We start from the raw sequence: 24,662 nt of genomic DNA, 5'->3' as shown, positions 1-24,662 counted from the left end.
CTCTGCCAAAAACAAACCTAAGAAAAAGCCAAGCAAATAAAAATAAAACAAATAAGTGTACTTACCTATGAAGTGTACTGTATACACTCTTGATAGCCCCACAACAAAAAGGATATAATGGAGATAGAAATTATGCTGAGAAATGACAGCCAGAATGATTCAATATTAGGGGCACATTCCATATGGAAATGGGGGAAAGCATTTGAAGTGTTTAATTTAGATTACTGGTTTAGGGTTGGAGAGAGACAGCATAGAGCAGGTGTGAGAAGTCCTCCCTTCCCCTTGAAATCTGCATTTCTTGCGGTAAGTGATCAATGCCTGTATGCCACTGATGGGCAGAGCTAAGGACTAAAGAGGAATGGCAGGAAAAGAGTTCTTCAGCGGAACTCTGCAGCCAGACACCTGGAGATCTCCAAGTTCCAGATTCTGAAGACTTGTGCTCCATATTTGGACCATGATCTGGAAGTTCCCTATTCCTGCCATTGTTTGTTTTGTTAGATTAGTAATAACATGGGGATATTTGTTGCCCTCTATCTTCATAATGCTAGAATTTGAGGGTCACTGGTGAAATTGTTGGCAGTAGATTCAGGACAGACAAAAGAAAATACTTTCACAATATATAATTTAACTGATGGAATTACTGCCATAAGATGCCACATGACTAAGCTTATCCTTAGGTAACATTAAACAGGCATCAGAAAGATAGGTCTAATGCATGAAATTTGGCTAACAATCTGGGACATCCATCATTTATTTATTTGTTTAATCAACTTACAGACGGCTTACTATATATAAATATATTGAGCTGACTAACAGTGATGAGTCAAAGACTTGAAAAGACCAAAGAGCCATGAGGTCTAAAAGAGCTCAATACATATATACAGATAATATAAATAACAAGCAAATAAAGTCATCATAACTAAATGACAACACCTGGACTGTAAAATACTGAAAAAATAACCAGTACAAGCCAGCAGTTGATAGTCAGGAAATTCTCAGACAAAAAGATACATTATTTTTTTTAGAAAGTAGTTGAGACATGCTGTGGATAGAGCCTCCCGAACAGTAGGGGGTGACAACATTCTAGAGAACAAGGAAGGCCCACTTCTATATTGCCACTAGATGGCAATCTGTGAGTCACGGTTCATCCCCTGGAGTCTCTTCTAATCTCACTGACTACACTTGCCTATATTGGGAAGGCAATCTGCTAATTACCGTATTTGCCGCTCTATAAGACGCACCAGACCACAAGACGCACCTACTTTTTGGAGGAGGAAAAAAATATTCTGAACCTCAGAAGCCAGAACAGCAAGAGGGATCGCTGCGCAGTGAAAGCAGCAATCCCTCTTGCTGTTCTGGCTTCTGGGATAGCTGTGCAGCATGCATTCGCTCTATAAGACGCACACACATTTCCCCTTACTTTTAAGGAGGGAAAAAGTGAGTCTTATAGAGCAAAAAATACGGTACTTGGTCCCAAGCTTATTGATGCTTTTGAATTATGGTGCTGGAGGAGACTCTTGAGAGACCCATGGACTGCAAGAAGATCAAACCTATCCATTCTTAAGGAAATCAGCCCTGAGTGCTCACTGAAAGGACAGATTCTGAACCTGAGGCTCCAGTACTTTGGCCACCTCATGAGAAGAGAAGACTCCCTGGAAAACACCCTGATGTTGGGAAAGATTGAGGGCACAAGGAGAAGGGGACAACAGAGGACGAGATGGTTGGACAGTGTTGTCGAAGCTACTAACATGAGTTTGACCAAACTGTGGGAGGCAGTGGAAGACAGGAGTGCCTGGCGTGCTCTGGTCCATGGGGTCATGAAGAGTCGGACATGACTAAACAACAACAACAACAACAAGCTTAGGATGCAGTATTCTCCTGTATCCCAGTTGTGACTAAACAACAACAATGAGCTTAGGATGCAGTATTCTCCTATATCCCAGTTGCTGAAGGTCTTAGAGCAGGAAAAGGCTGTTGCCATCGTGCCCTGCTTATGAGCTTCCTGGAGGGATCTGGCTAAGCCAGTGTTGGAGGCAGGCTGGTGGACTAGATTGGTCTGATCCTGAAGGAACCTTATGCGATATTTTGTACAAGCCACAAGGATAGTCTTCCTGTGTATATTGAACCTATTATTGCTGTTGTGATTGCACAGAGTAATCTGATTGTGCAAGAGTCTATGTTATGCCCACATTATTTCTCCAGCAGTTGCCTTCTGCCTTGTTTATACAAAGGCAAATGGCTGCATTGCTTGTCCAGCACTATTTTTTTCTAGCATTTGAGATCGCCAAACTGTCTCAAGTTTAATTTTCTTTGGTATTTTTCTGCTGTCCTTCTCATGTCTATAGCACACATCTCTACACACTATACCTACAATATTAAAATCTGTTAAAATCTGGCCGGAAGGTGCTATTCACCAGCTGCAGGACTGTTTTGAGAGAACCAATTGGGATATTTTCGATCGTTCGGACCTGGAGGAGTACACGGCGGCAGTACTGTGCTATATCAATCACTGCACAGACACTGTCACAGTAAATAAATCCATCCGGTTTTATCCCAATCAAAAACCCTGGATGAATGGAGAGGTCCAGTGCCTGCTGCGGGAAAGGAACAGGGCTTTCAGGTCGGGCGAGGTGCAGCTTTACAGTGTGGCAAGAGCAAACTTGAAGAGGGGTATTCGACGGGCAAAACTGGATTATAGGCAGAGGATTGAGGATAATTTAAGAAGCAACAACATAAGACAGATGTGGCAGGGGATTCAGCATATTACCAACTACAAACCTAACCTTGGCGCTGTCGACGGTGACCCTTTGCTGGCGGAGGAGCTTAACCTCTTCTTTGCTCGCTTCGAGAAGGAGCCACCTGAGACGCCGGTATTACAGCCACCAGCCCATAGGGGCCCCTCATTCACTGTAGAGGAGCACGAGGTGAGACAAGTATTGAGGATGGTGAATCCGAGGAAGGCGGCTGGACCTGATGGTATCACTGGAAAGGTGTTGAAGGGCTGTGCGGATCAGCTGGCGAGGGTCTTCACTAAGATCTTCAATAAGTCCTTACACCAGTCTATTGTCCCACCCTGCCTGAAGTCGTCAACTATTGTCCCTCTGCCTAAAAAATCCACAATCAGTAGTTTGAATGACTACAGACCAGTTGCACTGACTCCAATCATCATGAAGTGTTTTGAGAAACTGGTGCGCCGTCATATTACTTCCTGTCTTCCATCAACTTTTGACAACTACCAGTTTGCATACAGGGCAAATAGATCCACAGAAGACGCTATCACCACCACTCTCCATGCTGCTCTGTCCCATCTGGAGCGGCCGGGGAATTATGTGAGGCTGCTGTTTGTGGATTTTAGCTCTGCTTTTAACACTATCCTCCCCCATAGACTGGTGTCCAAGCTAGAGACGATTGGACTCCCCAACTCCACCTGTCTCTGGGTTTTGGATTTTTTGTCAGAACGTTCTCAGAGGGTGAGAGTAGGGTCACATGTGTCCACAGCCCTTAGCCTTAACACCGGCTCACCACAGGGTTGCGTGTTGAGTCCCCTGCTCTATGCTCTCTATACGTATGACTGTACAGCCATCTACTCCAGCAACAAAATCATCAAGTTTGCTGATGATACTACGGTGGTGGGGCTCATTTCAGGAGGGGATGAGTCCGCCTATCGGGACGAGGTGGAGCGGCTCTGTGTTTGGTGTGGAGAGAACAATCTGGCTCTTAATACGGCTAAGACCAAGGAATTGGTGGTGGATTACAGGAAGAAAAAGGCGGACATTCAGCCCTTGTATATCAACGGGGAACGGGTGGAGAGGGTGGCGGAATTCAGGTTTTTGGGAGTGACTATGGATCAGGGCATGACTTGGAGCGCAAATACCACTGCTCTGGTGAAGAAGGCCCAGCAGAGAATTTATTTCCTCAGACTTTTAAAAAAGAACAATCTGAGTGAGAGACTGCTGGTGTCCTTCTACCGAGGCTCCATAGAGAGCATACTTACATACTGTATTTGTGCTTGGTTCTCCAGTTGTACAGCTAGGGAGAGGAAGGTGCTCCAGAAGGTCATAACCACAGCCCAAAGGATTATTGGTCACCCTCTCCCACCTTTGGAAGAACTGTACGGTTCCCGTTGCCTTAGGAAAGCAAACAACATCCTGCAGGATCCATCTCACCCGGGATAAAGTCTGTTTGCACTACTGCCTTCTGGCAGGAGGTATAGAAACATCAAGTCAAGGACAAATAGACTAAAAAACAGTTTCTATCCAAGAGCTGTGGCCTTTTTGAATGCTGTAACTCGATAGTGAGACCTGGGAGTTTGATGGGTGTGGGTGTGGTTGGAAGGTGGTTTGTTTGGTTGTTGTTGTTGTTTTGCTTTTGTTGTTTTTAAGGGATGGCATCCAATTTCGTTGCACTTGTGCAATGTTGCACTAGTGTAATGACAATAAAGAATCTATCTATCTATCTATCTATCTATCTATCTATCTATCTATCTGTCTATCTATCTATCTATCTACATAGAGAAGGAGTACCATGCTATGAGTGCTGGATCAACTTGCATGGATATCAGCCAAAGAATAAAATTTGGCTGGAACATACTTTGTTTGGTCATGCAGAAAGGCCTCTCTGATTACTGGGCAATAGCACAAGAGTGTAGCTTGTGCCTGGCCCTTTAAAGCCAATGAGAAACATTGGAAAGAAGAAGCATGGCTTATTAATAGCACAGAAGACAGTAGCCCTGGTCAGTGCCTTTATTATTATTAGAGCTGTGACTGCTTTGAACTTTGATTTTGTTACATGCACAGCTGGCCTGCAGAACTCAAATCAGAAGCCATGCATCTGTAGTCTTAGTCAATAAATAAAATTAATAACCACCTCACAGACTCTTGGAAGTTTTTGTCATCGGTGAAAAGCTTAGAGCAGCCCCAGCAGTTGCTTATCCAGCCTTTGCATGACTACCTTAAGTGAGGGAAATCACACTACCCCACTAGGTATTTAGTTTCATTGTCTGATTACTCTTGTCATTCTGGTAATGTTTAACTAAAATCTACCCTCCTGTAACTTAACTGTAGCCCTGGCTTCTGGGGCACCAGAAAACAACTCTTTAGCTTCCTCTGTGCGATGGCCTTTTAGATATTTGAAAAGTGTTATCACATTCCCCCCTTATTCTTCTCTAAACAATGTTTCACACAGTTGTACCTTGGATCCCAAACGCCTTGGTACTCGTCCGTTTTGGCTCGTGAACGGCACAAACCCTCACGAAAGTGAGTGTTCTGGTTTGCGAACGTTCTTTCAAACTCGAACATCCGAAGGGGCTTCTGCAGCTTCCGATTGGCTGCATGAGCTTTCTGCAGCCAATTGGAATCCACACCTTGGTTTTGGAAGTTGAACAGACTTCTGGAATGGATTCCGTTCGACTTCCAAGGTACCATTGTACTTATATTTTGATACATTGCTCATAAACTCTTTCACCTTAGTCACTCTCTTTCAAGGCTGCTTTCTCCCTAACAACCTGGTTTAAGTTGAACTTGTACCTGGGTTCCATTCTTCATTGCAAAAGCCTTTAAAAAAAGCATGTCAGAAAGCCAACATGGAATTTTTACATATACCGTAATTCATTTTCACCACCTCCATTGCTGGAGGCTTAACTTAAACTTTCAGTGGTCATGCCCTTGAACAGACCAAAAACGTTCTGTATTTAGGACTTCCACTATACAAAGTCTTGGAACACCCATTGGCTGTTTACTTCCCTCAGAGCACCCTCAGACTATGCACCTGCTAATTATGGAAGAGTGCAATCTCATCCAGAACATGATTTCTAATTTCTAGACCCAGATGTCACCTACCCACAGTGTCACATCTCAAGCGTCATCAACTCAAGTTTGCCTTCCCTTCTTTGATTTTGTGTGTGTCCAGTTTTTAATAGGGACTAATTTCATTTGTAGAACCATATGTCATTTTCCTTTGTCCCTCTTAAGAAATAAAACCATTGTTTGAAAATTCCACAAAAACACTAAAAATAAACATTCCTGGGTATGTGGAGCAAGAACAGAAACTAATCTGACACAGATCTCATTGCATTTTCACAACACAGGGCTTTGTCCTAGTGAATATATTTTTATTGTAAGATGTACACTACATTATTCACGTCTTAAGTGCCAAACTGTAAAAGTCCATCGTGCCACTGAAAGGAAGATACAAATTGTGCCCTGGCACTCTGTTATTCTCTCAGTCAGCTAATGCAAGAGTATAAAATGGTCAGTGAAAAAATTATATTGCCTCCAAACTAACTGTACAAAAGACTTTTTAAAATAAGTAACCAGTGTGTAGAGCTCTCTGAAAGTCAGCCAGAAGAGATTATAAACTGCTCTATCATTCTTGTCAGCTCTAGTAAAAGCCTTAAGCTGCCCAGCTGATTTTGTTCCTTGTGTAAAGTAGGTTCATTCAAGTTTGCACCAGGTACAGGTTTGCCCTCATTTAGTGTGTCTAGTTACGGAAGTATTTATTTTTATTTATGTCATAAAATTTATATAATGCCTGATTGCAAAAAAACCCCACCTCAAAGTAGTAGTAGAATAAAACAATGAAATTATCAGTAAAAAAACAACAACCCAGCTAGAAGCAGCTATTTAAAATGTTCAAAAATTAATTAAAATCAACAGTAAGCAAAAAACTAGATTAAAGAACATGCCAACATTGTACATATTTGGATAGATTTGTCCAGACAGAAACATTAGTAGGTGCCAAAAAGAGTGTATTGTTCTTCTTGACAGCCTGTAACATTTGTATACATCTTAGTCTACATATCTATGGAGAGAAAACTTATAGGCAGATTTTCTGGAGGTTCTTCAAATACATTTTGATGTCTCTATAGCACGGTGATTAACTTGTGAGCCTCCAGATACTTGTCTGATTACCAGCTATCCTCAGCTGCGGCCAGCATAACCAGTAGTTGGGGATGATGGGTGTTATAGCCTAACAAAAATCCTGAGGACCACAGGTTAGCCATCCCTGTTCTACAGTTTGTAATAAACTAAAGAAGAACAAGACAATAAAAGAAACCTTAGATATTCAGGACTCTTATTTAAATCTATGTAATAGTGTAATGGATGCATGGAACAGCACAATTTTAGTATAACATTCTTTTTCATTTTTAAGACAAGTACAAAAAATGAAACAGGACTTTTTATTTGTGCAAGTATCGACCTATGTTACCAGATAATCTACTTCAGCATCTATGAAACAATGGGTCCTTGATCCATGCTTAAAGCTTTTAAAAACTGGCCATATTTGGGAAATGTTGGAAAATTTGGACTAGTGGTTCAGTATAGATCAACAGAACCACATATTTAAGAATGCATTCATCATGCTAGTTTTATTTTACTCCTGTTTGGAAGGACCAGTTTTCTATAGTGACAGTGTGGTAGCAATTCATATTTATTAAATTCTAAATGTATATATTACTTACTTGGACAAGCTGTTTTCAACAGACAGCCTAAAATATTCATTTAAAACACCAATTAGAAAAATAAAAACATTGATCTGCCCCCCGCCCCCAGTTCCCTAGAAGTCCAGATTACAGGCCACTGTGGGTTAAGGAGACTTAATTTGTTGAGGTTTGTTTTTCTTGCATTGGCCTGTGAGATGCATCTTTGTAAAAAATAAAATAAAATAGAAAAACTGGGGTCCACATGGGTTGACAAAACAGAAATGTAAGTGAGAATTGCACTATGTGAAATGGTTATATTATACCAGAAAATGGGGAATGGAGCCCAGCCCACCATGTGGCTTTTGACCAAGCATCAGCACAAATAGAAATACCACTTACATCCTAGTCAAATATGAAGTTGGTTTCTTCTCCCTGATACCAATACCTCACCACCTCCATATATCTTCTGGCTCAGGGAAGTTTAGGAAATGACTGGCACCTGATATTCAGCTGGAACTTCAGGCTGCATCTAATCTTTTATGCCGTGTTCATTGTTGCTACCACCTGTTGATATACATCAAAGCAGTTGAATTTCTAACTGGGCACTTCTTGATTTTCCTGAGCCTGTAATGTGAATGTAAAATATATGTTGCTTAGAACAGATGTTTAATTTAAAAATAGCTCTGTGGCACTATTTATTCTTCATTAGCAACAGTTGCACATGCACACAATAGAGAGAAGTTCAAAGGCGCATTTTGTTGTTGTGTGAAAATGTGCTGAGACAGTATCACATGCCAAAATAGGCAAAGCAGGATTGTTCCTGACTTGAAAAGAAATGGCTACATTCACCCTATGTAAACACACTCTGTTAATGACTGGTTTTTCATATAAACCTAGGGCCAAACTAGATATGACATCAAGCATACCTTTATCAACCATGCCAAGGTTTTTACAAGAATTAACATGAAGTGTTAACCTGATCAGGATCATGGCAGGGTAGGAAAGGATTAAATCCTCCCTCTCTGCATGTTGTAGTTCCAGTGAAAACCATATTTAGCTTGGTCCTTTCAATATACGTTAGATTATATGCTCAAGATTGTGGGTGCTTGATTTCATCTTGAGTCAGGCATGCTATAAGCTGCACAGTAACCCAAATGTATGTGCAGTGTTTCAAATGATGGAACCACCAAATCTACTGGAGGCAGACAAAACAGTGAAGTTCATATTAGGGGAAAGGAAAGCTTTGCCCCACATCTTAGATTGCTGAAAGGGGGGTGGGGAGTATATTCCACATTATATAGGATCCTTAACATGTTTTCTCTAAAGTATACTCTATTGATTTTGATGGATTTAATGTTCAAGGAAGTAGATTAAGAATTACAGCCTTGCTTTAACTTCCAGTGTACCATTCAGTTATAGTTTGTATGTGAAAAGTGTGTTCCCCCGCCCTCCAAATAACCACAGGATCCAACAGTGGTGGTGGTGGTGATGGGGCTACGTGTATCAAGATGGGAGAAGCCTTACATCCCTTCATCCTCTTCTGACACCACCCATGCAAATTCATTGAATTATTGTGCTCCTCCCAGTGGCTGTGTACTCCACTTCTATAGTGGATTTGGCTGACTTACACAGACCAGATAAGATGGTGCAAAAGATTTCAGTTCCCAGCCCCACCCCAATATGTGTTGAGTTAAAATACTAATTTAGTGCGCTGTTTCTGCTGAGCATTTAAATTTTATGGCATGTGGGGCTCTCTTACCACAAATATATAACTATTTTGCAGCATCAGTGGCATGCATAGTATTATTCTTTGTTGAGTTAGCAGTTGCAAAGCATTTGAATCTTTGTACAATCCTGCAATCCGCTAATGTGATATTTAATGAGGAGACATCAGTCTGGAGAAAGGTAGTCAATATAAATCAGTGTTTACAAAGTGTGATTAACTCTGAAATATTTCATCACTGCTGTGGTCCCAGGCAGACTCTATGCTAATTACGAGAATCTGTGCATGTTTCAGGGGACTTCCGTGGACTCTGAGTGCAGCAAACATGGAGCAGCAAAATTGCAATTATGCCTGGACTGTCTCTGATGACAATTTATGCATTTGGTGTGATGACCTCCCACTTCCCAAGAGAGCAATAAACAGAATGCATTTTCATTAAGATACTAATGCACTTAATCACAGGGGGAAAGGGTTAGAAAGTAACAAAATACCTTTAAAGCGAGATGGGGCAGCGCTGAGGAGAGACGTTTTTATTCTTCCCCTGAAGTACTAACATCACAAACAGCATCATTCTGAGTGTAACTGTGAATTTCAGGTTATGTACAAATACAGCAAACAGCTGAGCTTACAGTACAAATATTGCACTGGGCAAGTTAAGAAAAAGAATCCTGCTAGATCCATCAAGCCTAGTATCTGTTTCCTACACTGGCCTATGTGATGCCTCCAGGAAACAGAGCATTATTTTGTTTAACTCTGTTATTATTTATTCATGTTGTTGTTGTTGTTGTCCCCCCCCCCATGGAACACTCTCCAGTGAGGCCTGCTTGGCACCAACTCTTATTATATCTTTGGTTGTAAGTTGCTTTGAGGGGGAAAATTTTTTTTGGGCTCCTAGTTAAAACCATTCTCTTCTCATAAGCATCTGATGTAATATGCTGAACTGAATACTATGGCTTATATGATGTGGTTGCTTCTTTCAGAAGCTGCTAATATTAATCTTTTCTTTTTGGAGGTCAGTTTGGGTTTGGTTGTGTTAATTATTCATGTCTTTTTTATATTTATGCTTTAAATTTGCTGTATGTCATCTAGAGACTGGTGTTAGGGGAATAAAAAAACAAAGTACACTTTTAGCAATAAAGACACTTTTTTGGCAATATCTATGCTTCCATGACGAGAACTTGATCGCTAATAATCCTCAATGGTTTCCTCTCTTTTTTTCTTCACCCTGAACGCCACAGGTAACATAGAATACAGCTGCCCAGCAACAAATGAATGTGAAATTACAAAACGCAGACGCAAGTCCTGCCAAGCCTGTCGTTTTATGAAGTGTCTAAAAGTTGGCATGCTGAAAGAAGGTAAGGTGGATTGTGTCTTAAGTACTTGTTTAAATAGTTGTGAGCTGACCTGAGTGCTGCTCGGATTTCAGAAGGCCAGGAGATACATTTGCTTTTTGTAGAAATAACTAAAACTAAACAAAACAATTTATCTTCCCAAACAATGCTGAGAACTGCAGTCCAGTTCATGCACAACAGTCAGTCGGTGTGATCCTCACCAAGCGTGGGACCTACTGCTGAAAATGCTCTGGGGTTTGTTGTAATGCTACAGCAAAGTACAAATCCAGTATAAGAGAACTAGAAATTGGAAGCAGAACTAAATAGAGCCAGCACTACTTATTTCCCTCTAATACAAATACCTTGAAACACTAATCGCCTAAAAGTCTGGAACGAACTGTCCAGATGGTATTCCTTGGAGGAGGAGCTCTAAAGGGCAGTGCCACTATGGAAAAAGTCCTAGAAAAGCAATGTGCTGAATTTCCAGGAGTTGTCATGATCGTAAGAGGAAATATGTAGGAAAAGACATTCCTTTAAGCACCCAGGACGCAAACCATTAAGGCTTTTAGGATCAGAACTAGCTATTGGAATTAAAATTACAGGTGTGTCACAACAGAACAAAACTGTTTTCTTTTGTTTGTTGTTCTACTTTATTTTTGAGGTTTGTTTGTGCTCATCTTCTATCAGAGATGCATCCGGGTCTCAGTGTGTGCCATAAATTTCTGCTCTTATCCAGTGAAATCAATATCAAGCTGTCCCAATAAAGAATGCTGTGTGTTGAGCAGTTGCTTTAAGGTGCAGTTTGCAGTGAAGAATAATTTGATTTTCAGTTTAGAAAGTGAAACTCACACTTTTTACTGCACATAATCAGTTTCCCCTCAACTGCTGTTCCAAAAAGAATATGGGCTGACAGAGACGGCAGAAAAAATTAGGCCTATCACACACCTACAGACATATTCTTATTGGATTATACTTACTAAGAATAAACCTCATACTGTGTGTGGTTGCTTTGGCAGACGCTATGATCATGTGAGCCAAAGCCTGCTGCCTTTAGTCTTACTCCGGAAAAAATCCTGACTAATTCAGTGGATTTTGCTTCACTAAGAGATACAGGATTTGCCTTTTTTATTCAGAACTGGAAAGGGCTTCATCTGTGTGGAACACCTAATTTGTTTCATACTACAAAATTGTATTACGAAAACCTTAATGGAAGTGTTAGATGAACATGAAAAAACATACTTGAATATGAGTTCTTTTCAAACAGACTGCACTGTTCAGCATACTTGGCCAGCTGGAATAGAAAACCATTGTTAGGGCTGACTCACAATACCATTTAGCGTGATGCTATTGTTTTTGCCACCATGTAGTGAAATGATTTTAAATTAACCAAAGTTCCCCATGACATCCAAACACAGGAACTGTTTAAACTATGGTTAGTGTGAACAAGCCATAATATGAAAGCACAGATTGATTATGGGGAACTGTAGTTAGTTTAAAATTAAAAACGGAAGTCTTTATCTCCTTTTCCCAGTGTGAAAAAAGAGAAGAATGGAAAGTGGAGCAAGCGTAGCCCAGTTCATTCTCATAGAAGGAAACCGTACTTTCCCATTACATCTGAATTGAGACAATGTCTTTCTGAAAGTAAATAAAAATGAAAGAATTAGTCACAATCTTTAGAAAAACTGAGTACTCGAGGGTAGTCTTCACACTTTCCATTTGCTACCAGCAGCATTAAAAATCAGAAAAATCAATTCTGAAGGCAAACTTTTCTGGATTTGCACATTATGGGATAATTGGCCTTTGACGCGGGTGGCGCTGTGGGTTGAACCACAGAGCCTAGGACTTGCCGATCAGAAGGTCGGCAGTTTGAATCCCTGCAACGGGGTGAGCTCCTGTTGCTCAGTCCCTGCTCCTGCCAACCTAGCAGTTTGAAAGCATGTCAAAGTAAATAGGTACCGCTCAGGCGGAAAGGTGAATGCCGTTTCTGTGCGCTCCTCTGGTTTGCCAGAAGTGGCTTAGTCATGCTGGCCACATTGCACAGAAGCTGTATGCTGGCTCCCTCGACCAATAAAGCGAGATGAGCGCCGCAGCCCTACAGTGGGCCACGACTGGACCTAATGGTCAGGGTCCCTTTACCTTTACCTTTACCTTTAAGCATGTGTTTGATACATCAATATTATGCTCATGAGAAATGCTAGAAGTTAAGAACAGACTAGAGACCAGGGCTGTGTATCACATCAGGTTGAGAACATGCAGCAGTGCCCAACTTTGGTAACGTGACCGTACTATTATTCTTAGGGGCCAATTTCTGAGGCTAACAGGAGGTGTCGCCCTTTTTCACTCCTTGGCTCCACTGTTCAGTCTGCTCAGGTTCTTGTGGTTCTTGTTTATATCTCAAGACACATCACACAGCTCAATGTGTTTTTGACACTATTCTTTTTCACTACTACTAGAATGCTGATGTGTGGATTTTTATTTAAGAACTGTGAAATAGAGCCAATCTCTATGGGGGGGGGTGTTAAGTGAAGTTTATCATTTCTATAAAAATGTTGGTTACATGGGACTTACACAGGATTGACTCACTGTGTCTCCAATGTGTTTTTAATGTATAGACCAAATATTTTAATCCCATGCAGCATGTCAGATATCATGCTGGATGAAATCTATTCAAAAGTAAACCTGCTCAATTCAATTACCAGTGAGTAATAAAATTTACTGTTACATCCGCCACATTGGCTGCATCAGTTGTTACAAGCTGATGGCACAGTGTGACTAAAAACTGACAGCCTAAATCTATTTACTTTATTTTTTTAAAAAAAGAAATTAACTACAATACCTGAAATAAAATCAAATTTCAGCAGCTTTGATGGAAACCTCTCTCTTCTTGAACTTTACTTGAGAACAACATTCACTGTGCTTCTTATGTAAACTTTTACACTAAAGCAATTGGGATTTAGTCGTAACAGAAAAAGAGCCCCAGTGAATTGGACCAAAGCCAGCATACTGCTTTCCATGCCCAGCAAGATACCACTTTGAAATGCCATATACTTGGAAGACACTTTTGACCTTTCCATTACAAAATTCCCACTGCAGAATGAAGTCATATGTGTGAGAGTACCTTTCTGAATATATATATAATATAGTGTAGAATGCGGCTACTGGGCTCCTCAAAGGATCATCCTACCTTGCAGCCCCTCTTTTGTGGTTGCCAACATGCTACCTAATCCAGCTGAAGGTTTTACTTCTGGCTTTTAAGATTATTTTAAATAATGCCTTCTTTCATATGAACCTGTTCATTTATTAAGATCTTTGATGGTTCCATGGCCTGCTTTAGTCTATCTAGCAATAGCCACATTCTTAAAATGGCACCTATAGTATGGAACAGTCTCCTCCCACTAGAGAGCCTGCAAGCATCTTCAGTGATGTATTTTTGCAGGGAATTAAAAACCTTTCTTCATTCTCCCAAGTCTTTACTGGACCTTAATTTTTCCATGCGCTGATTTCCTCTTTATTTATGTATTTAGTTTACTACTTTGTGGTATATAAGATAATAAGATAATTTATTATTTCTACCCCGTCCATCTGGCTGGGTTTCCCCAGCCACTCTGGGCAGCTCTCAATCGAATATTAAAAACACAATACAGCATTAAACATTAAAAACTTCCCTAAACAGGGCTGCTTTCAGATGTTTTTTAAAAAGTAGGATAGTTGCTTATTTCCTTGACATCTGATGGGAGGGCATTCCACAGGGCAGGTGCCACTACCGAGAAGGCCCTCTGCCTGGTTCCCTGTAACCTCACTTCTCACAGTGAGGGAACCGCCAGAAGGCCCTCGGCGCTGGATCTCATTTATTAAATGTGTGTTTTGGTGTGGTTGATTGTATAGTTGTCCACTGTTTTGATACATAATGTGAAAAGTGGTGTATAAGTCTTTTAATAAATAAATTATAGAAATAGACATTATTTATAGATATAGCTTCAGGTGGAACCCACAACTAACTGTTGAAATGAGGAGTGTTCCTGTTAAGGGTGCCAGCCAGCCATATCACCTTCCAGGATACTTCATTCAGTTCCATTTCTCCACCACCACCTGTTATTTTTTTCTTGTAGTCAGCCAGCTAGCATTCTGTGGCCGCCGAGCATGCTCAGTTCTCATTTGACTGTATGGGGGTTCTTCCTTTCCTTGGTTTGCTCTTCTAAAGGTTTTTTGTTCTTCTGCAAACCTTGGGGTTTCCCGTTGGTGATGCCATTTTGGCTACGCAAGGATCAACATTTGGAGAATGAGTTTGATATTGGTAAGATATAAGCCAATATACATGTCTAGGGCAAAATCACACTCTTTTATCTCACACTTTCTCTGAGGCGTTTGCGGGGGGGGGGTATATTTATTTATTCAGTTATGTATTTTTCCAAACCAGTCCTGTGGGTTCTCTGGGTGGTAAACGATAAAGCAATAAAATACAGCAAAAGAAATGCAACCACTGAAATCTAAACACTGAGCACAGCAAGCAGACATCAGCCTATACAGCTAAATAAAAGCATACAAATGTTATTACCAACCCCAGACAGAAAATGTCTTGTGGGCAAAAGAGTCCTCACCAGCTACCTAACATAGCCCCCAAAACTGGTTACTTGGAGCTCCTTAAGAAATTATGATGTTTGCCCCTCCAGGGCTTCTGTAATCTATTCTGACAACTCTATTTGACAGAGTGCTCAGCAGAAATGAGAGGCAAAAGGTTGAAGGGGAGGGGCAGAGGAACAAAAGAAGAGAAAAAAAACAATGACACGATATTTGTGTCAAGAGTCATCAACTTCAGTGTCCGTATACAAATGAGGAAGTAACCTGTAGTTATTGGGACATAACAGGTGTTTGCTTTGCATCTCAGAACACTTTTCCTTCTAGATGAAGTCAGTTTGTTTCATTATTTAATGAATGTGTGTGATGCCCTTCAACCAATTGGTTCCCAGCATAATTAACAATATAAACATTAATATGCAAGCAGGCTCCTGGGGTGTGTGTCCATAAATGACATACCACCCCTCAAAATATCCTCCCTCCAGATGCCACCACCTCGTCTTGGAACCTCTTTGACAGACCTCAACACATGGGAACCATCTTGTACCACATAGTATAGTATTTAGAGAATCAGGCTGGGTATATTTTTCTAAAAAGGCTTTCTTAGCCTGCTGTTGCTATGGACTGCTCATTTACACATTATTATTTTTTTACTGGCAGTAATGACCAAGATATTTCCTGTGTATTAGTGCCTATGTATCTACAGTTGCTATCTTTAATTACTTATGCTCTGCTGTCATTTGAAAGTCTTGAGATCTCTCTTAGTGGCTGGCCAGACTCATTTGTTATCTGAGGAACTGATGCATGTTCACTAATTGGATGGTATACCATAAGTTCATTTGATAATCAATCAGCACTGAGACAGGAGAGAAATAGCTTTGTTTTTGTTTATTCCTCAGAGTTCCTTGTAAGTCAACATCAAGCACTCTGTAGCTGATTAAAACACACAGGGTAACAATATGCAGGCTTTGCCATTTAGTTCTAAATTGAACATGAGATTTTCAGGTGGTGTAAATATGGGCAACGCTATCAATTCAGTAGCTAACACATTTTTTTTTAGTAACACCAACAAAACTATAATATGATGTACAGTACTTGCCTTACCCCAGTAATAGACGTCAACTTGTAATAGATATTTTCCCAAGGTGAGTATTGGGTGGGTAAGCACAGCTATGGGTGCAACAGCAGAGAGTATTGCTATGTAACATGAGAGTTCCATGATTGGAATTCGTCACTTTTTTATTACTTTGGCTACAAGTTTTTGAATGACTGGGATAAGGTACAGAGGGTATCAGTGGTACAGAGCATGTTTTCATGCAGAAGTTCCTAGGTTCAGTCCCTGGCATCTCCTGACTGAAACTAGTCAGTACAAACCAGGGATGGGAAACCTCGAGTTGTTGTTGGACTACATCTCCCATCATCCATGACCATTGACTATGCTGGTTTCGGCTGATGGGACTTGGAGTCGAACAATATTTGGAGTGCCACAGACTTCCTATCATTGATGTAGACAATACTGAGCTTGATGAACTTGTGGTCTGGTATTGTATAGGACAGCCTCCTATGCTCCTAGGTATTTTGAACTGATATTATAAGGTCCATTTCACAGACAAAAAGGGAGGGGGGCTAATTCTTTGTCCCTAATTTCTGTTCCTATCTAGTTGAGTTCAAGAAAACATGCAGGATTAACAGCTTAAGCCCAGAAGGGTTCTCTACCGTAACTATAATAGGAACATTGTGTGTGTGTGTGTGTGTTTCATATTATTCAGTATGTGGGTAATTGGTTAAGACTCCCTGTGTCATGGTCTCAGTTCAAATTCTGACTTAAAAAATAATAATCTACATATGTATGTTCATATGTGGTTTATTTAAGCCCTGAGCTACAGTACTGGGTTTTTTTTGTGTGTGTGTGTGTGTGTGTGTGTGTGTGTGTGTGTTTAATATATATTTTATTCAGGATTTTCTTGTTTTACAGAAGTGTAGTGCCTCGTATTTTTTTTTAATGTAACATTTTTTCAAATCCGTTTCATTTGTTGAGGCATTAGGGGGAGAAGAAAAGAAAAAAGAAAAAAGAAAGGGGGTGGAGAGAGGGAAGATGGATAGGGGTGGGGTCGGGTGGCGGTGTTTCTATTATGTTTAACGTATGTAGAGTTTGGTGTCAGTGTTGCTTGTGTTGTTCACTTGTGTTCCTTTGGTGGTGAGAGAGGTTGGGGTTGGCCTAGGGTGTGATTGTTTGCTTGTGATTGGCTGTGGTGATCTTTGTTTTCGTGTGTGGGTGAGGTGGGTGGGTGTTTTGGATCAGGTTAGCCATATTGTATCATATTGGATCAGGTTAGCCATATTGGATCATATTGGATCAGGTTAGCCATATTGTATGCTGTTGGTGGATTATTGTCACTGTCCTGTTGGGCTGTGTATGTGATAAAGGGGAGCCATACCGGGGTGAAGGCGTCTTCTTCTGTTTGTCCCCGTGTCAGTTTCAGTTTATTAGTTAATTTTTCTAGTAGGGCTGTTTCCCATACTATTTGGTACCATTGGTCCATGCTTACTCCTGACAGGTCTCTCCAGTGTCTGGTTATGGTGTTTCTGGCTGCTGAGAGCAGGTGGGGTATGAGTTCTTTGTGGTGTAAATGGGCATTGTTGTCTTGGAAGATGTTTAGTAGGGCCAATTCTGGGGTGATGTCTATTACTTGCTTAGTTATTTTACATATTTCTCGTATGGCTGTTGTCCAGAATAGTTGGATTTTGGGACACTCCCACCACATGTGGAGGCATGTGCCTGTGGAGGTGCACCCTCTCCAGCATTTTGGTGAGGTTCCTGGGTGTATTAGCGCTAGTTTCCTTGGTGTTAGGTACCACCTGTAGGTGAGTTTCAGTGTGAGTTCTTTTCTTTTCGTTGATATGGATTTAAAGGGGGGTTTAGACCACATTCTGGTCCATTGAGTGGGGTTAATCTCATAGTACTGTTGAAATACATAAATCTCCGTAAAAAGGTTCAGCACCATGTACTCAGTCAGCTATAAGCAAATGCACGCATAGAATGTGTTACAAAAGAATGTAGGCAGTCATGCTCCCAAACACCATATGCATAAGCAACCTAAGGCTTTGTAAATAAAAATGTGTTATCACCTTCTACATTTTGAAGTCATGCTGTGGGCGGGGTGGGGTGGGGAGAAACTTATTTAATAGCATTCTTCATAGCAAGCTCTCCTTTGCAAAGAACCCGTGCATAATAGATTGCCAAGGTAAATTTCTTTCACAGTCTAATACTCTGCCAAGTTGAAAACAGAAGTGATTGTGTGAGAAAAGGTAACTATTGCCTTCAGAAACTGGAAAGAAGAAAAAGCAAATGCTTTTAAAGATATTCAAGCAAAAAATATTTCTAAATGGATAGGTAAAAGAAATGAATTTACCTCAGTGGTATTTCTTGCCTTCTCTCCTGTAATAAAATACTTAAGTAGCACTTGAATATAAAAAAATTAAGCAACAATACACGTTCTATTTGGGTATATTCTTAAGCAATTCTGACTTTCCAACTGCTCTTAAGGGATTTTATTTCAAGCACAGGTTACTGGATACATGAATACTGGATTTTAATTCACCCACAATTTGATTTGAATTCCTTTGAAACAACAGAAACTACTCACTGAACTACAGTTGGCCATGTTGTCACCTCTTAACAAGACTGTGAACTGGAAAAGACCGATAACAGATAAGAGGATGCATAGGCAGGTTGCTGGCAACCTTGCTGCACAATAGATGGTGCAATGAGTTTCTGCTAACATAACTGTTGTGTTAGATTTCTCTGTTGCACAACATTAAAACTCACCTGTCTGCTTATGCAAGAGCCCTTGCACTAGCAAACAGAATGTTGGATACAGCCCTGTGGCTCCAGAGCTTCTCCTGGAATGTCCCTAGAATGTCTCCTCTTCATCCCTTCCAGCATCAGAGTTCTGATGTTGGAGAGGAACTGGCTATAGATCTTTCAGTACCACCACAGAGGAGTCATCTGACACTCTTATCTTTCTCTCCAAGGGTGGATATCTGTCTCCACCTTTAGTGAGGGAGATCTAATGCATCCAGTGGCTTCTGGGATGCTCCCTCATAATTAGGATTACAGCCTATATATATATATATATATATAATCTTTCTTTTTTTTTAAAGTAGTGATCCATCCAGAGATGCCAAGGATTAAACCTGGAACCCTCTGAATGGAAAGCTGCGGTTTTAGCACTGAACTACAGCCCTTCCAACAATGATCAGTTCAGTTGGAATTAGGAGTTGTAATTTCTGTGGGTTCAAAAGTCTTCTTGAGCTACATAACCAGAGTCCATCACTTCTTATCAACCACGGTATGTCTTGTGAACATTGCCTTTTTCATATACTGTATGCAGTTCGCAGGCTAAAATAAAAATTAGCATTTTTTTACTTACAAGGAAAATATTGTTTCTCTATTTTAAAATATTCACTAGTTTTAACCCAAGGGAGAAAATGGGTGAACTTTTATTTATGTACCAGAAATAGTGACAGTCATGTAAGTGATAACTAAGGGGGGAGTCAGAGACATGCCCACAGGATGTAGGATTGGGTCTGATGTGACATCTTTCCCCATTAGCCCTGAGACAAATAGCTGCCTTTTGCCCTTTCTCCTTGGCACCAAAGCACGTTTGTTTCAAAATGCCTCAGTTTAACTTAATGCTCATCTGTGCTCTATCTGGGAAAAGGCTACTTGTGTAAATAATTTCCCAGTTTTATTTTTGTCTCTTACTCTTTTCCGTTCATCTGCTGCACAAAGCAAATAGGATTGACACCCCGTGTTCATAAGATTTTGAATCAGCTTGGCACAAAAAGATGTAGTATTCTAACACTTTTTTAAAAGCTACAAAGCGGGAGGTCAGGTCTGATTTTCTTTTCTTTCTGTTTTTCCTTTTTTGAACTCTGACATAGTTCTGTTCAACCATTCCCCAAGTTTAAAATGCAATGAAGGCAACAAAGTTTGGTACAGATTTTTCTTTTCTTTTTCTCTTCTATGGAGGGTCCTGCCAGAGTAATATTAAACCGCTGGCACCAAGCAGTATTCACATAATGCTTGAACAGGCAAACCTTTGTGGTCTTGGCACTAAATCTGCTGGAAGTTTAAGAACTCCGCATGACCCCCTCAATCAATCAAAGCAGACAGGGTATCAAGAAACACTAAAATTACAAGCTGTAAATATCACATGTGTGATCTCATGGAGCTGTCCCTCAGATATTCTCTGTGTATTAAGCTCTGCCTTGCTATAGAAACGGTTCCAAGCAACATTTCATTGGGCCAGTCAGAAACCAAGCCACACCTCTCCAGTTGAGCCAATGATATCCTTTCAGTCAGCTGCTTGGCGTTTCTGCCAGTCTGCAGCATCTGTCATTTTCCACCGTCTGGGACACTCTTTGTCTGAGCCAGATTATGATTTTATTTGCAGTCTGCAGCATGACTACCATGGTCAGGAACTTACCATCTTAAATACGAGATAAGTGAAGAACAATAAGTATCCCACTCAGTGCACTCACAGCAGTCTGTAATTAGTGCTGATAGTTTCTTTTTCGGGCAGATATACAAAACGGAGCGTGCCTAATAAGTGATGAAAAGTAAGAGCTGAGAAAATCCAATTTGAAATCTGATTGCCTTAGCTTAAAAAAATGCTTTAATGCTCTTATTGGTCATTATAGAGGGCAGGCTGGCATGGTTTAAGCACAGAAAACATGCATCTGTGACTGTATATTTTATACCAAACTCTTATGCCTAAATGAAAATAAAAATTACTGGATTTATCAAGTTTTGCAATCTTATATTTAATAATATGTCAATAACCATCTGTTGCCTGCACCTAGTCCTCCCTGATGTAATGCTATTGCATGTTTTGTGTACATCCTAACTGTTGGGTGTGGACATATTTTCATTTTCAATCTGCCATGGATTTTTGCATTTGTACTTGTTTGAAGTTTACATTTTATACAAGCAGAGCAGAACCCATTCATTACATACTCCTCGGATATCAGAGATGAAATATTCACAAAGTCTGAGTTTCGCACTAGTAAGTTAAAAGATTGCTTGTGGATATAGGGACAAAATGTTTGAAAGATGGCCTAGTTTCTATGAAATTATAATCAGTGTGTGACTATTTAGATGTGATTTTTTTAAAAAAAAATCTATATTGTTTGTGACTCTTCCTAATCAGTTATGAAGATGTACAGTGGTACCTCGGGTTACATACGCTTCAGGTGACATACGCTTCAGGTTACAGACTCCGCTAACCCAGAAATAGTACCTTGGGTTAAGAACTTGCTTCAGGATGAGAACAAAAATCATGCTCCGGCGGCGTGACGGCAGCGGGAGGTCTCATTAGCTAAACAGAAATCGTGCTCCGGCGGTGTGGCGGCAGCAGGAGGCCCCATTAGCTATAGTGGTGCTTCAGATTAAGAACAGTTTAAGGTTAAGAATGGACCTCCAGAACAAATTAAGTACTTAACCTGAGGTACCACTGTACTTTAAACAGTCATGGCTCCCACGCCACCCAAATCCTGGGAACTATAGTTTAAGGGTGCTGAGTGTTGTTAGGTGATCCCTGTCCCCCTCAGAGAGTGACAGTTTGCTGAAAACGGGATTGCTTATGTTAAACCACTCTTGGAATTGTAGCTTTTAAGCATGTGTGGGCTGTGGAAGAGGAAGTTGTGGCTGTGCTGCATGTTGTCTGAACCTGAATTTTTGGTTTAGCGTTCTCCCGACAGCTCATGGCTCAGCACTGCAACAACAACAAAAGCAGAGGAGAAGCAAAGCAGCTTCAATCTCCTTTCCAGAAGCCCACACATTTTCTCTTTCAATCTAAGCCGCAGTGTTGCATGTGACTAAGGGCATTTGAGACAAACAAAAATGCAGCGGAACTGGTAACAAAGACGATGGAGTTTACAGGCATGCATTATGTAAAGCATTCAGTGAAAATTTTGTTTGGATGGTCATGCTCTCTTGGAATAACCCGTCAGAAACCGCTGACTGTTTAACCCAGCAGCTTCTCTTACTCTATTAATGTTTCCTTATCTTTTGTCGGTTCCATGAGTTGTTGACCATAGTGTTATTTTTCTACAAAGGTAAGAAGGATCTTACACTTTGATCTGAAAAGCGTCTCAGTATGATCTCCTTTATCAAGGAGTTCCTCTGCTAGTAATCCCCAGAATTCATCTGGAGGATTGCCACTAAGTTTGATAAATCTCTGGAAGGCCAGGTAATTTTCCTATCTCATATACTGTGTGCTACTTCTGGGTCTGATTCTGACCTTGCCAGAAAACCCAGATGGCCTATGAAATGGAGAAAATATCATCGTAGTAACTCTCTAATAGTTTCTGATTAAATCTGAAAGAGAAAGCATTTTTTAAAGTCGGAATCATTGAGGCCTTGAATGGGAATGAAAGAAATTATGCATTTTTAAAAAATAAAATTACTTGTATATCACAGCAATGTCAATTAAAATCAGTGGTAAACTAAAAACAGATTAAAACAGACAAGCATTGCACATATTGGAAGTTATCTCATAGTTATATACCCTTCAACATTTCTCTTATGAAAATGGGGACTTCCCATTCCATAATGATAATTTTACTATTTATACCCCATACATCTTACTAGGTTGCCCCAGCCACTCTGGGCAGCTTCCAACACATATAAAAACATAATAAAACATCAAACCTTAAAAAACTTCCCTATACAGGTTTGCCTTCAGACAGCTCGGGGGTTGGATAACTCCATACATTTCTCCAATGAAAATAGGGACATCCTAAAGAAAAGTGGGACATTCTGGGATCAAATCAGAAATCAGGATGGCTTCTCTAAATCAGGGACATCCCTGGAAAATAGGGACACTTGGAGGGTCTGTAGTTATAATATCCCATATTATAGACACATTCTTCCAATTTACATCATTGGCACTGAAGAGCTGTGAATATAATTATTTCCCTTCATCCAAGGAAGCTTTCTTTAGTTTTGTAACTCTTGAATTGCACCCCAAGTATTCCCCAGGTTGTTGGTTTTTGAAGACTAATAAGCCATTTGGCTACAAACAGAAGCTGAAGTATCTTTAAGTCTAGCACAAGCAGGGATGGGATGCTTGTGGTCCTCCAAGCCTTGCTGGACTACAACTTCCATAGCCCCTCCAATTTGCCACACTGGTTGGGGCAGATGTTGGAGCCCAACAACATCTGGCTGGGCACAGGTTTACCATCCCTTATGAGGTTGGTGTATGTTTAAGGGGGGTGGGGTGTTCAATATAGGAAGAAGAAGAAGAGTTTGGATTTGATATCCCGCCTTTCACTCCCCTTCAGGAGTCTCAAAGCGGCTAACATTCTCCTTTCCCTTCCTCCCCCACAACAAACACTCTGTGAGGTGAGTGGGGCTGAGAGACTTCACAGAAGTGTGACTGGCCCAAGGTCACCCAGCAGCTGCAGGTGGAGGAGCGGAGACACGAACCCGGTTTCCCAGATTACGTGACTACCACTCTTAACCACTACACCACACTGGCTCTTAACCACTACACACACAAAGTGCTTGTTGAGTGGGATTGAGTTGCATAGCTTTTTGGCCTTCATGCTATAGAATGCTGATGAGCAATCATTTCATATAAGAATACTTTCTCTGGGTAATCTTTTATTCCTGTTCCTGTTGGGAAAAGCTCCCCCCCCCTTCTATCCACTCACTCGGGGCAGTACGTCTCCCCACTCTTTGTAGCGTCATACTTTTTATTAGCTGGCCCTGTTTCCTCCAGAACATCACTTTGATGACGTCAGATCTTATCTGGATAGTTGAGATGTTTCAGCAACATCTCATCTCTAATTAAAATACTTGTTGTGAAGGGTTCTTAAGTACAGCTACTTAATGAAGTTAGAAAGTGCATTTGGATGCAGACTGTGAAACTTCTGCTGCTGGAGTTACTCTCGAGGGAGAATTGTGCAGTCAAAAGACATTCAAATTGCTATCTATCTATCCTCTTTTGTTGCTTTTTATTTCTTTAATTTCCTGACCCTTTTTTAAAATGCTGGTCAGCTGGAATAAATGCTTGCCACCTTCTGCCTCCTCTACTTTCTTGCATGGCTCGGACTGACACGTGCCTGGCAAAGTGGCTTCTTGGGAATTTGAAAGTATTTGAATGTGTTATCTGATTAAAGGGATGTATATGTCTTTAATTCTCATCTGCAGTTCCACCTTTGACACTATCAGTTAAAGCAGAGAGGAGCTGAGAGTCAGCAAAGTCCCAGATTCAACCCAGATAACCTGAAATGTTGAACTGTTTGTAGAAAGTAAAAGAATGATTAAACCATTGTTCTTTTTATTATTGATACAAGTCCTCCTGTCCAGTTTGATAGTTAGTTTGGATAATACTTGTCCAGTTTCAGAGTATTTTAGCGTGCTTATTTATTTTATTCATTTATTTGTTTTGAAACTGTATATTCTGCTGTACTGTATCAGTTTAGCTCTCAGGGTGGATAAAAGTCTTTAAATCTTTAAAACAATTATAGAACAGTTTATGAGACAAAGATAGGCAGCAGGAGCAACCACCACCACCACATAGTTAAAACAAAAGTTCAACAA

At 40.5% G+C, this 24,662-nt stretch overlaps 1 protein-coding gene across 20 annotated transcripts in view; it reads left to right on the top strand.

Annotated features, from left to right (window-relative positions):
• ESRRG (estrogen related receptor gamma) overlaps positions 1-24,662 on the top strand; it is a 481,625-nt gene that overhangs the window by 330,730 nt on the left and 126,233 nt on the right. For all 20 annotated transcript variants that reach the window (XM_082217701.1, XM_082217711.1, XM_082217706.1 and 17 more), the window contains one exon: positions 10,382-10,498. In XM_082217701.1, coding sequence (XP_082073827.1) covers positions 10,382-10,498 — 117 coding nt within the window. The remainder of the gene's footprint in view (positions 1-10,381; positions 10,499-24,662) is intronic.

The sequence above is a fragment of the Podarcis vaucheri genome, assembly GCF_965113315.1.
Source record: "Podarcis vaucheri genome assembly, chromosome: 3".
In the NCBI taxonomy this organism is placed as follows: domain Eukaryota; kingdom Metazoa; phylum Chordata; class Lepidosauria; order Squamata; family Lacertidae; genus Podarcis; species Podarcis vaucheri.
The sequence above is the reverse complement of the archived record's forward strand: the minus strand, read 5'-3'. Positions and strand labels throughout refer to the sequence as shown.